Source organism: Prionailurus bengalensis, chromosome F2 (genome assembly GCF_016509475.1).
Source record: "Prionailurus bengalensis isolate Pbe53 chromosome F2, Fcat_Pben_1.1_paternal_pri, whole genome shotgun sequence".
NCBI lineage: Eukaryota > Metazoa > Chordata > Mammalia > Carnivora > Felidae > Prionailurus > Prionailurus bengalensis.
The window spans coordinates 50,108,940-50,123,275 of NC_057353.1; the positions used below are offsets into that span (position 1 = coordinate 50,108,940).

Genomic DNA, 14,336 nt, shown 5'->3' on the forward strand with positions numbered 1-14,336 from the left:
GTTGGACAGTCAGAGTTTGGGAAGCAAGCATGTTGAGTGGGAAGTCTATGGGCCACTGAGCCCAGTATCAGGCAAGCGTCGGAATCTGCAGATGAATGAAGTACAAGAGCGTCCCTCTTCAGACAGTCCCATGTGACACAGCTAAGCCCTTGCAACCTCCCCAGAAGACGATGGTTAGGAGCCCATGGTCAGGAAGAAATGACTTTAGTTTGAAAGTTCTCTTCTTACAACTTGACTGGGTGTGTTGCCCATCCCAGTGTTTTGATTTCCTTGACCTTTTGTTGCCCAGATTCCTTGAATACCTGGTATCTGAGCTGAGCTCTCACATAACATAAATGTCAGGACAGTCAACACACTGAGGATGGACAGAACTGGAAGGAGAAAGAGATTGGACATGGGTAGAATTCCCTTAGAATTACTTCACGCTTCATTCCAATGTTTTCAGAAAGCCAGAAAACTAAACTTCTCTTTTTTTATGGAAACAATTACTAGCACCCTAACAGCAATATTTACTAGCTTAAGATGGGAAGGATTTAACTGTCATCTGAAAGGTAAGAATCAGTACAGGCAGAAAAGTTTGTATCAATCTATCGCTTACACTCAGGACTCTCATTATTTTCAAACCTATTACCAGAAATCACACATTTCTACTACAAGTAGAATATTATAGTAGAATCCTTATAATTAAATGAATATTCCTTTTCATTAACGTAGATACGTAAGAATGAATGCACCAATATATTTATTCATGTTAGTTTAAATATGTTTTTTGAGGACCAAAATATTTCATGTGGTCTTCAGCTCTAATCAAGGCAGGTTGTCCAGAACAAACAATGATCAAGGGAACATCGCAGTAAATATATATATATATATATATATATATATATATATATATATACACACACACACACATACATATACATTTTTAAAAAGTCAAGAGGCACAAAATATGGAAAAAGGAGGAAAAATAGGAAAAAAAAAACCATACAGTTTTTCCAGTTCCAAAGGGTCATAGCACAATATGAATAAGATAAGGAGAGTACCCTTAATAGAACTATCCAAGTAGCTTTATCCTAAAATTTCTAAGTAGTAAGAGTAATTCTGAATTTTGCTAGCAAAGTGTAAGATAAGGTAAATGGAGAAGACTCAAACTTTTATACCTTTTTTTAAGGGCATAAAAGGGCAATTTTCTCCTGTATGGGCATAAAAACTACTGATATGGTACCTACATTTCCCAATTTTAGGTACTACAGAAGAGTCAAATGCTAAGCAAGCTACTTCTATTCCCTGAATGGGAAATAACATTAATTTTGAAGTTTACTGTGATTCTTGCTGGAAAAATAGAAGAAGTAGAGCAGAAATCAGCACCTGAGCAAACACATGTTGGCCTTGATGCTCGTGATGTTCTAAGCCACCTCTCTCAGCTCTGACAGGGCTTTTTATATACTCACATCTTTTTCCAGGAGTGTCTTAGTGTCTTGTCAAGAGTGACACCCAGCAATAAATATACTACCCGGAGTGTGTTTAAGAGAGGAGGAAAGAAGAACTACCACCTACTTTGTTCTGGATACTGTATTTCCAGTACTGCAGTTTAAGATCGCACCACCCCTTTTATGGAGCTATTAGTCAACTGGAATCCCAAGTCCGTTCTGCTCATCCACCAAGTGACTGGCTCTTGCACAACCGCTCGCTGCACAGTGCCTCTAATTCAAATTCATGCCTCAGCAAAATCACAAATAAGTCACATGCTATCTCACTTTGAAGAGTTATTCTCCAAGTAGGAAAAGAATTATTCTCAAAGTTACAGAGTAGTAGAGAAAACATCAAACCTTTGAACGCAATGTGTTACATCTTCACAGGATCTGGCTCGCTCACTCAAATGGTTGAGTTTCACTTCCATCGTCTAAGTGTCACACACTTCTGTCACATTACCACCTGTTCTATCTATGGTCCTGGTGTTCACGCTTACCGTTTTAACACTGTTTCTTATGATAATATAATATAAAATTATTCTATGTAATAATCTGCTATAAATATGCAATTGTTCAATAAAGACATGATAATACATGAAATATTATTACATAATACAGAAACAGGCTTCACATAAAATATTATTATATAATAAAACATCATAAATAATATTTAATTATATACTTTGTAATGCTACATATAAAAGTACAATACATAAAGTTATATTACTATCATTACTTTCTTTTCTAAAAGTTTCAAGGAATGCTCTACTCCAGAAGCTAAAGCATTTCATGAATAAATTCTCTGAAGGCAGGCAATGCTTTTAAAAATTAACAGTATCTTAAAACATGTCCATTATTTTTTAAAAAATGAACTCTGTCTTGTATTCTCTACTCACTTTATTCATTTGAAAGATGGTTTCCTGGGTTCACATTAAGTTCTGTTTTTTTAATATTCTGAAATCCTAAAAACCCTAATGGGTTCAGTATCACCTAAAATATAATAAACTTTATTTCTTTTCTCCATTTGAAACATGGATAAAAGACACACCATATAATACTGGTCAAAAGAACTGGTGAAATTCTTTTTAGTAAGTTTAGGAGGAAGTCCAGTATTTGCTTGAATAATTGAAAATAATATTAAAATCACAAGTGAAAGGTACAAAGACCACTTACACCTGCTGCTTTATTCATGCAACTTCTCTATATTTAAAAAAATAATTATAAACTGCTATCAAATAATTAGAGTTTAGGCTTTATTTCCTTTCGGAAGATCTGAAAATTCTAGGATAATAAAAGTGTTATCAGACAGGATGTTCTTCCAGGGAAACTTCAAAATACTGCATTACAGTATTTAAGCCCAAAATGGTAGCTAAAAACAAAAGTCACTTTACAACAGTGCTCTAACACTAATGCAAAATATTACTAATTAATTTGTAGGCAAAATAACTGCAATTTAGAAAATAATATATCCTAATTAAAAAGGCCACAACTAATTATTTGTTTTAAAAGGGTTATAGGATCAGCAGTATGCTAGGCCTCTGAATACCATAATAGAAACTATAAAATGCAAATATACAAACACAAAGGTAATGACTTTAATAGAATAAAAATTCTGACGAAATAAAGGGAGGACAATACTTAAAAACTATTTGAAGTCTTTCACTTATATGAGGACTTAAAGATACAAAACAGATGAACATAAGGATAAGGGAAGGGAAGCAAAAATAATATAAAAACAGGGAGGGGGACAAAAACTAAGAGACTTTTTTTTTTAATTTTTTTTTTTAACGTTTATTTATTTTTGAGACAGAGAGAGACACAGCATGAATGGGGGCGGGGCAGAGAGAGAGGGAGACACAGAATCGGAAGCAGGCTCCAGGCTCTGAGCCATCTGCCCAGAGTCCGACGCGGGGCTCGAACTCGCGGACCGTGAGATCGAGATCGTGACCTGAGCTGAAGTCGGACACTCAACCGACTGAGCCACCCAGGCGCCCCAAGAGACTCTTAAATATAGAGAACAAACAGAGGCTTACTGGAGGGGTTGTGGGAGGGGGGATGGGCTAAATGGGTAAAGGGCATTAAGGAATCTACTCCTGAAATCACTGTTGCACTATATGCTAACTTGGATATAAATTAAAAAAATAAATAAAAATTTTCTAAAAATGTTAAAAAAAATATTTGAAGTCTATTTTATATACTCTGGTAATTCAGTTAATATGAACAAGGCTTAAAAAAGAAATTTCCTAAGTAGATATTCTCTTTCTCAGCTCCCAGAAATGCAAGACACAAAAAAATCCAAGTTAAATGTAAAGTAGACTCAAGACAAAGCTAACCTCAGCTACCGATGTTACAAGGTAGGCATTTAGAAGCTGTATCACTAGTGACTTGGGAATAATGTGTTAATCCTCATATGTAAAAACGTTCTATTTGAGAAAGCAGCAAGATCCAACATCTGTTCCTATTAGCACCAGAAAATCTTCTTTAAAATTCAGGGTAGTTTTGCCTAACTATAAAAGAAAGCCAATCTCATTCTCTCATTCTATGCAATGCCACAACTCTCAGCCATGAATCAAAAAGAGAAGTAAACAATTACATTTCTGAACAGTCTGGGGAAAATAAAAGGTTGGGACTTTAAAAGAAATACGGTAAGAAAAAAGTTTAAAGAGAAGAACATGATCACACCCAAGACAAGTGTTCTCATACACTGCACACAGCTGTGTAAACTGGTATTGTCCTTTTTGAAAGAAATCTGTCAAAAAGTTTCTAAATTAAATTATTTATGACCTTTAATACACTAATCCCACTTCTAGAAATCTATGCTAAAAAAAGTCTTAGGAAAAAAAAAAAAACGCTTGCACCATTACCCAGACTAGGAAAAAACCATTGGAAACAATCCACCGATATGTTTAAGAACATTACAACATAGCCACTGAAGGGAATTTTATACAGGTATTAAAATAATGGTTATGAAAAAATGTATTCTATAAAATGTTCAACAGAAAGGGCAAGAGACAAAATCAGTTATAATTCAAATGCATATACAATTATTTTTAATATATGTACAGAAAAAGGACAGATGAAATAAAATACTATTATTAATTATACTAATAAGCAGAGTTAATGGGTGACTTTTTTAATCTTCTTGCTCTTTTTCCATGTTTTTCTAAATGTTTGATGAACCTTGCATAATGAGTAAGTAAAATTTATGAAAACAAGTAAAAACCTTGATTTGGAAGTAATTAAGAATAGGGAGGGCATAACCAAATTATTTGTAGAATTATTCTGATTGAAATAAATATCACAGATCATAAAGTTTAAAGTAGATAAATTTAAAAAGTCAAACAGACTGGTTTAACTTATGTAAAGATCTTGTTATTAATCAATCTCACCTAAGAAATGTCTCATTCTATGCAAATGAGCAGTTAAGTTAGCTGTTTTAAAGATTTAGACATTTAAAGGAGAACAGGAGACATTTGATTTACACATTTTTTAAAAAGAACACTGAAATAGTATTTCTACTCTATCAACATATACAATTAAATTATTTGACAGTTCATATGATATAATTTCATGATTTTCACATATTATTAGATTTACAAAAATACCATTTGTCTTTCTCCTTCCTCTATTGTATATATGAAAGCAGATTTAAAATTCTGGACCATGAAAAGTTCTAAATAAAACATGTATAGAAAATAAAATTTTATCCAGTAATGCTTCCCCATTTTAAAATCATCTGATATATACTTGTTGATAATTTATGTTTTCTTATGCCAATACTTATAAGAACCAGCAAAAGGACAAAGACTTCTCTCTCTGGGCAAAGATTTGAGGAGGAGGAAGACAAAAATGAATAGAATTATTGGAAATAGAAACAAATTATCCCGAAGCCTAAGAACCAAAAATACACTGTCAATCAGAAATTAATCATTCCTATAATTCATACGAATTCTCAAAATTCATATTAATAAAATAAAATTAAGTACTTAGTGCTATTCATAATGAAATATGAAAAATACTGTCATTTACTACTCACTACATATTGTAAATAGGTCTTTCATAAACTCATTTTCTCAATTAATATGATTATTATTCACTATAGGATACTACATTAAGACAACATTACAGCTGCATTTTGCACATATCTACTTCCTCCATTAAAATAAGTTCCTTGAGATAAGAATGTTTTACTCATTTCTTATTCCCACCCTTCTTGGCACAAGGCCCACAGGAGCTTTAATACATGTTAAATGAAACTTAATTCATTACACATAGGGTGATTTTTAAAAAAGCTGTTTATTTATTTTGATAGAGAAAGAGAGAGCAAGCGGGGGAAAGAGGGGGCAGAGAGAGAGGGAGAGAGAATCCCAAGCAGGTTCCACACTGTCAGCCCAGAGCCCAACATGGGGCTTGATCTCACTAATGATGAGATCATAACCTGAGCCAAAATCAAGAGTAGGACGCTTAAAAGACTGAGCCACCCAGGCGCCCCACACATAGAGTGACCTTATATCCTGCACAGTCCGGGACAGTCCTGGTTTTGTCTGTAGTACTAGAATAATAAAAATAGTGTTACTTTTCACTTTGAAAGTGTTCTGATTTGGACAATTAACTACGTGGAAACACTAACTGTAGGCAAATTAAAATTATTTCTAAAACTGTCAGTACAATTTCCAAAAAGCACAGAACTAGACTGGACAAGAGCACGGAGCACCATCAAAGAGAGTAGCAGAGGTAATATGAGAGCAGGGATGAAGCAGAAGCCGCTTCTGCTGCTTGCTGGTCTCAAGAGGAAGCAAGTCCTACATTTAGAGATTCTTCCGAAGGCTAGTTCTCCATTTAGACCAGTGCTGAAGGAGCTCTCATTTCACCTAGAGATGCACAGAATTCAGAGAGCTTATACTATACCAAGTATTACATCTTCTATAGCTGCACACTGGCCAAAGCAAAACCACAATGAATCTGTATCTGAGGGCACCTTTTGAGACAGCATCCATTTATTTTTTTAATGGGATAACTAGAATAGATTTCATATTATTCTTTTTACATAGAAGAAAGATTTTATAAGAACAACCTTCAGGAAAAACAATAAACCATTAATAAGGTTTCACTGATCTCTGAAATTAAGCATTTTATTGATGTATAAATTTGATGCATAAACATTTCATTAAAATACACATTTTGCTATCGGCTGAATTGTGTCACCCTCCCCAGACTCCTATGTTAAAGTCCTAACCTCTGGTACCTCAGAATGTGACTGGGTTTGGAGATAGAATCTTTAAAGAGGTAATTAAATTAAAATGAGGTCATATGGGTGGGCCCTCATGACTGGTCCAATATGACTGGTGCCTTTATTTATTTATTTATTTTTAATTTTTTTTTTTTTTACATTTATTTATTTTTGAGACTGAGAGAGACAGAGCATGAACGGGGGAGGGTCAGAGAGAAAGGGAGACACAGAATCTGAAACAGGCTCCAGGGTCTGAGCTGTCAGCACAGAGCCTGATGCGGGGCTTGAACTCACAGAGTGTGAGACCATGACCTGAGCCGAAGTCGGATGCTCAACTGACTGAGCCACCCAGGCCCCACTATGACTGGTGCCTTTATAAGAAGAGATTAGCACACAGATACACAGAGGAAAGACCATGTGAAGATCCATGGAGAAGATGGACACCTGCAAGCCAAAGAGAGAGGCCTCAGAAGAAACCAACTCTATCAACACACTGATCTCAGATTTTAGCCTCCAGATTTGTGAGAAAATAAACCTATCAAGCCACCTAGTTTATGGTACTTAGTTATGACAGCCCCAGCAAACGAATACACATTTCTAAATATATGTCTGAAATACAGAAGTAGAAAATAAACAAGATAAAAAGAAAATAAACAAAATTAATATATGCAAAACTACATATTCTAAGTGCTGAATTTTTAAGCTGATTTTTTTTTTCAAATAGGAATCTATTTAAGGGTAATTTTGATGTCCAACAAACATCAAAGCTTAGTGGCTTCATAGTCTAATTTCAAGCAAACATAAAAATTATGAGGTAGAATCTAATCTTGATGAAATGAAGCAAAATTCTGAGCCTAATACTAAATCTGTCGAAATTTCCATAGCTCTCATACTCCATATGAATCTGCAAAACTCAGAAAACAATTATTTTGTAAATTACTACTGCATATTACAAAATAATGCATGGTAAAAGAAAATCCCATCCCAAGGGCAAGAATGGACAACTGGGTTTTTCTGTAACACAGAATAAAAAGTTCACTACAAAGGTTTCAGATTCCACTTGAAACTACCTTTGAACTACAAATTGTTGAATTTTGGTATAATAGCAAAGAAGAATATTCAAAATTATCTGACAAGGCTGTTAAAAATACTCCTTCTTTTACCAATTACACATCAGTGTGAGACTGGACTGTCTTCATATATGTCAAACAAAATAACATACTAAAAGACTGAAGGCAGTCTTTTCTACAGATCTTTTTCTACAGATCTAAAAATCCAGCTATATTCCCTTAAGCTCTTCTTTAAAGACTGCAAAATTATAAATTCTTACTGATGTTTGTCTTGAAAATTCATTTTTTATAGAATTATTTTATTAATGTAAACATGCAATAGATTCATTACTATTACTTGAAAATAAATTAATGCATTTTAAAATAATTTCTCAGTTTTAATTCCAAATACAATAAATATCAGTAGCTAGAACCTACATAAAAAAAAATTCTTTGAAGTCCTTGTTATGGACTGCATTGGGTCCCCCGTCAAACTCATTTGTTTAAGCACAATTTGTCTGTATTTGGAAATAGAGCCTTTAAGGAGGTAAAATGAAGTTAAATGAGGCCAAAAGGGTGGGATGTAATCCTATAGGACTTAGGGTCCTTATAAGAAAAGGAAGAGACACTAGGGACCTCTCTGAACACAGATGAAATGCCATGAGAGGACACAGCAAGAAGGTGGCCATTTGTAAGCTAGGAAGAGAGATCTCACCAGAAACTAACCCTGCTAGCTCCTTGGTCTTAAACTTATAACATCTGGAATTATGCAAAAATAAATATATCTGTTACATAGGCCATTCAGTCTGTGTATTTTGTTATGGTAGCCCGGGCAGATTAACATGGTCCTCAATGTTTTGGAAAAATAATCGTAATTCTCATTAGCTATTCAAAATAGAAAAAGGGACAAAATCGAAGTCATTTTTAAAATAAGTTTATTTTTGCTTGATGTGTAGAAAATCATACAGAACTCAAAGACAAGAGAACAGTGAAACAAACTAAGGCACTCACTTCCATTTTTCAGAAAACCACACTTGTCAATGCATTTGGCTCTGCAAACTAACTCTTAGAGCTCCTAAGTCTACTAAGTTTTCAAATATAAAATCAGACATAAAACCAAAGAGAAAACTGTCTGTTTTACTTCATCTGAGGAAAAAATAACCAAAGGACAAGATGACATGAGGAAATCAATCAGTAGATTGATAAATACACAAAGTATAATTTTTTAACCACATAAAACTTATCAAGACTAAAAGGAAATAATAATATAATTAATACAATGGTAAGAAATTCTATTTCACTAAATGCAACAATAAAAGATTTTGCTCTCCTAAGTAATTATAGTTGACACAGCAAAAAAGAAAACAAGGCTGTGGAAATCATGTTAAGAACGAAAACTATAATAGTAATAGACCTTTACGTAATTATTAAGTTATAAAAGCTTAGATGAATGGGAAAAAGTGCATTTGCTTCAACAAGTTTCTGAATTTCACGGATACAAATATGTTGTTGGGTTGCTTTTTAAGAACATAAATTGTGCACTTAAGAACAACAATTTTATGCATAGTAGTAACTCAAATAAAAAAATTAAGAAAAATGCTTTTCTAAGGCTCTAATACTAGAAACAGACTCAAAATTACATTTTAATAAATTTCATTTCATGTAACTTTGTATGGAAAGAAAATACTAATGCAAGTCGAGCTAACTTTTTTTTAGTTTAATGTTTATAAGAAAAAATAATTATGCCGTCTGTATGGAAGAGTATAATCAATCCAGGGGCATGCAAGTATCAACTTTATCTTATGAGAATTTCTCCATGTTCCAGTTACTTCATTCCTTATTACATGCTGCAAAAAGCAGTAATAATTTTTATAGCCAAATATCACTTTGTAAGATACCAGGTGGCTTTCAATATTTACCATATAAGTCATGCATGAAATTTAAACATTACAAAAAAATGACTTACCAGTTGACACTCCTGAAATATGCACATTTTCAGAATGTTCTGCAAGAGCACCATTTCCTAAAATTAAACACAATAATAAACTAATTTCCAAGATAAAATTTATAAAGTTTTTTTTCGGATTCTACCTTTAAAAGAAATACAACTACATAGAGCTACTTGTAGTGTTCAGGAACTAAAATCTCTTATGATAATCTTCAAAACAATACAATGAAGCCCCAAATTATAACCATAGTAGGGATAACAGAACATTTTGGAAATCACAACAATGTGGTATTATATACATGAAGATCAAATTTATAGATCTGATTAATATCAGGAAAAAAAATTCTATCAAAAGAGAACTCAGAACTACTATTAGAAAAGAGAATCACATACTTCTTCAAAACAGCATCCCACCAAGAGCATGCTCAATTAGTCCACAATGCGCTTACTGCTTAATGGTCATACATGTTGGTACTTAAAAAATAATAATGTCTTTCTTGCCTTGTCTTCTAAATCTTTCAACCTCTTCTCATCAACAATTCTAATGGTTCTAAGAGTAGGGACAGAATTACACCCTATTTTGGTATCTGCTGATTTCCTGCACTTCTTACCACAAAGTTGGGCACATGGAAGCATTAAAATAACTGAAATAAGTTACTGAGGGTCACCTCAAACTCCCATTTAAAGTGCTGAGGATATTTACTCCTTCAATTAATGTGAACAGTGTCCCTTCAGGTATTCTTTTTTTTTCTTGTACCTATTGCTCATCTTTACTTGTAAAGTTTAGTCTCTCTCTAATCATTAGGTCGATTTGGCATCACAACAGCTCAGGAATCCAGCTGTAAGAGAAAGAATTCTTGCAGTGGGGTAGAGGAGGAAGCTAGGTGGGAGAAGGTTAGAGGGCTCAAGTAGAATTCTCTCTGACGGTTGAAAAGAGTAGAGACGATAGCAAGCATGGTAATTAACAACTTGTCTTTCACAACCATCACATTCCTGTGATTGCCTGATTATTGTATAGCACCCTGCAATATACTAGGCTCTGGGAGAGCAGAATCTGCTTATTTGGCTCACCATTGCATGCACAGTTCCTGGAATAGAGCAGGTGCTCGAAGAGCTGATGAATGAATAAATGAGGGAGGTCATGATGATGAAGTCAAATCATGCCAATTAAGCACTTGATACATTGTGTGGCGCATAGCACTGAACAAGTATTCACTTTTGTAATTGTGTAAAATATGCTATTATCAAAGAAGAAAATAATAGAAAACAACCTTTCAGCTCAACTACAGCGATAGCCTTCAAAATGAAAATATATGCTTCCCTCCATTAAAAATGATACAATGGAAATGGAGACAAAGGTGTGTAAGCTGTATTTAGTACATAAATAAATCTGATTATAGTTATTTAAGTATTGTACATTAATACTACAGAAACCATGATTTATTTTCAGCAATGTTAAATGCTACATAGAATTGAAACTAGAAACCCCCACCTATTTAACACTTATAACTTATAAAAATAGGTACCATAAATAAAATGATGTAAAAACTGATTCAATAAAATCAATACGATTTGCCAAAGGTCTGTATAAATTGCCTAAAGTTTTGCTACTCACAAACAGGTCAGCAGTACGGGCGTCACCAGGAACTTACTAGAAATGTAGGCTCAGGCCCCACCCCAGATTACTGAATCAGAAGGTACATTATAACAAGATGCTCCCCACTCCCAGAGATTTTTATGTTAATTAACATTTGAGTAGCACTGGTTCAAACCTTCTACTTGTATATTAGAAACAACCACAAATTATAACTGTGTAATCTATGACCCTAGGTTTCCAATATCCTTAAAGTAGCATATTAAATTATCCTCAGGAGAGTTTTCATATTAAATATATTTCATACATTGATTTTTTCCCCCCTCAATTCAGTAGGTAGACTAAGGCAGAAAGAAAAGAGTAACATAATGTAGTATTTAAGACTGGATTCTGAACTGGATTGCCAGGATTCTAACACCAGCTCTACTTACTTGCTGTGCAATTTAGGCCAAGTTACCTAACCTCCTTGTGTCTTAATTTCATCTCTAAAATAGAGAAGATAATACCTATCTCAAAATGCTTAGTAAGCTTCTCTAAAATAGAAAAAAAAAAGAATTTAAATCTCTATCAGTATGCAAATGAATAAACTAATATAACCTTATAATAAAATATTCAATAAACTGAATGAATTCTATATGTACTAACTTGGAAAGATATGCACATTAAGTTACATGTTTCAGAATAAGATTAAAATATGATCTGATTAGAAATATGATCTAATTTTAACTAAAAATGATGTATGCAGAGCTAAATGTATATATTTACATAAGCATATGATATACATATGTATATATACTTATATATATGTTAAAGAGTCTACGGGTATATATAAATTGTGGAAGAAAACCCCTGGGACTGGAATTAAGGAGGAAGACACGGTTTCTATCCTTCAGCATTGACTGAATTTGTTATAACAGGTGTGGATTTCTTTAAAAATTTTAGGAGTATTCCTAAAAACACAGGTGAAGAGATTATAGTTCATTTCCCACCTTTGTAAATAAATGGAAGTCTGATAAATATTTTGAAATATTATAAAATATTTTAATTTCATAAACATTAATGATTTTAAAACTGATAAACAATATCTGAAAACATAAAACATGACACTGCTAATTTCTCATACATTTACTCTACCTTAAAAAAATCCTATTTAGAAGTTAAAAAAAAATCAATGATTATTTCTGTTAACATAAATAATTTAATTTAATTAATTTAATTTTATATTTTATTTCAGAGAGGGCAAGCAGGGGAGAGGGGCAGAGGGAAATAGAATCTTGAGCAGGTTCCGCGCTGAGTGTGGAGCCCCATGTGGGGCTTGGTCCCAGGACTCTGAGATCATGACCTGAGCCAAAATCAAAAGTCAGATGTTCAACTGACTGAGCCACCCAGGTGGCTCCTCCCCTTTCTTTTTCTTTTTTAATTTTTTAATTCACTAATTAACTTAACTTTTTAATTTACACCCAAGTTAATTAGCATATAGTGCAACAATGATTTCGGGAGTAGATTCCTAATGCCCTTTACCTATTCAGGTACCCCCTATTTTACCTACCCCCTCCCACAACCCCCTCCAGCAACCCTCTGCTTGTTCTTTATATTTGAGTCTCTTATGTTTTGTCCCGCTCCCTGTTTTTATATATTTTTTGCTTCCCTTCCATTATGTTCATTGTTTTGTATCTTAAATCCCTCATATGAGTGAAGTCACATGATATTTGTCTCTTTCTAACTAATTTTGCTTAGCATAATACCCTCTAGTTTCATCCACGTAGTTGCAAATGGCAAGATTTCATTCTTTTTGATTGCCAAGTAATACTCCATTGTGTGTGTGTGTGTGTGTGTGTGTGTGTGTGTGTGTGTGTGTACACACAGACTACACTTTATCCATTCATCCATCGATGGACATTTGGGCTCTTTCCATACTTTGGCTATTGTTGATAGTGCTGCTATAAACACTGGGGTGCATGTGTCCCTTTGAAACAGCACACCTGTATCCCTTGAATAAATACCTACTAATACGATTGCTGGGTCGTAGGGAAGTCTATTTTTAATTTTTTGAGGAACCTCCACACTGTTTTCCAGAGTGGCTGCACCAGTTTGCATTCCCACCAGCCATGCAAAAGAGATCCTCACCCCCCGCTTTCTTATAATTAACACTAGAAGTGAGCTACTTTACATATACTGCCATTCTACAAAAGTATTTTTACAAAGATGACAGTTATGTAACACAATTATTTCAACATTATAAGCAGACAGCTCCCACAAATCAAACTGCACTCTCCCTAATGCCCCTCATCAGTCCCCAAGAGAAGAAAACTCCACACATAGAAGAATGTACATATGCTATCTTCTCACTATAACCACAGTGTTCAAATGCAGCCATGCTAGATGTTCTCACAGCAGTCCCTTTTAGAGGTAACATGTACTAGAAAAACACAGGGTCTGATAAATCATTACTTCTATAACTATACATTAATAGCTAATTAATTAATGGATCAGCTAATTAACTAGAACTCCTAATAAAGAGTTTTCAAGCAGGAAAAAGTTATTATCACCTAAATCAGGAAATAATGTATTATGGCTTAGATTGTTTTTAGTCCCACTAACCAAATACCAAAGTTATCAATCTCCTCTATTTATTATTTTTCTTTCCAAAACGAAACATGGTTTTGTAGTTTTTTACTGCAGTCAAATGAAAGAGAAAGAATCTTCCAAAAGTGATCCTGCTTTAGAAAAGAGGCCACATAAGGAGGTGAGTTGGAGCTGTGGAACCAGACTCCCCGGAATCGTCCCCAACTCTACTATTTATTTAGTCATGAACCTTAAATAAACTACTTCTCCTAAGATGTGTTTTCCTCACCCAAATAAGCAGGATGTCATCATTAAGAGAATGCCTAAATGTACGGTCTGCATCCTTATTGCTTTGTAATTTTCTGTTTATTTGTGCTTATATTTAAGAACTGAAGTTCTTAAAGAATAGCTAATAAATAGAGCTAAGATTTGACAGATATGTGCCAGCCAAATCCTAAGTGCTTTACAAGCCTTCCCT

At 33.9% G+C, this 14,336-nt stretch overlaps 1 protein-coding gene across 1 annotated transcript in view; it reads right to left on the reverse strand.

The window, feature by feature from the left end:
* LRP12 (LDL receptor related protein 12) overlaps window positions 1–14,336 on the reverse strand; it is a 75,299-nt gene that overhangs the window by 29,250 nt on the left and 31,713 nt on the right. The window contains 1 exon segment of the mRNA XM_043601582.1: window positions 9,718–9,774. Coding sequence (XP_043457517.1) covers window positions 9,718–9,774 — 57 coding nt within the window.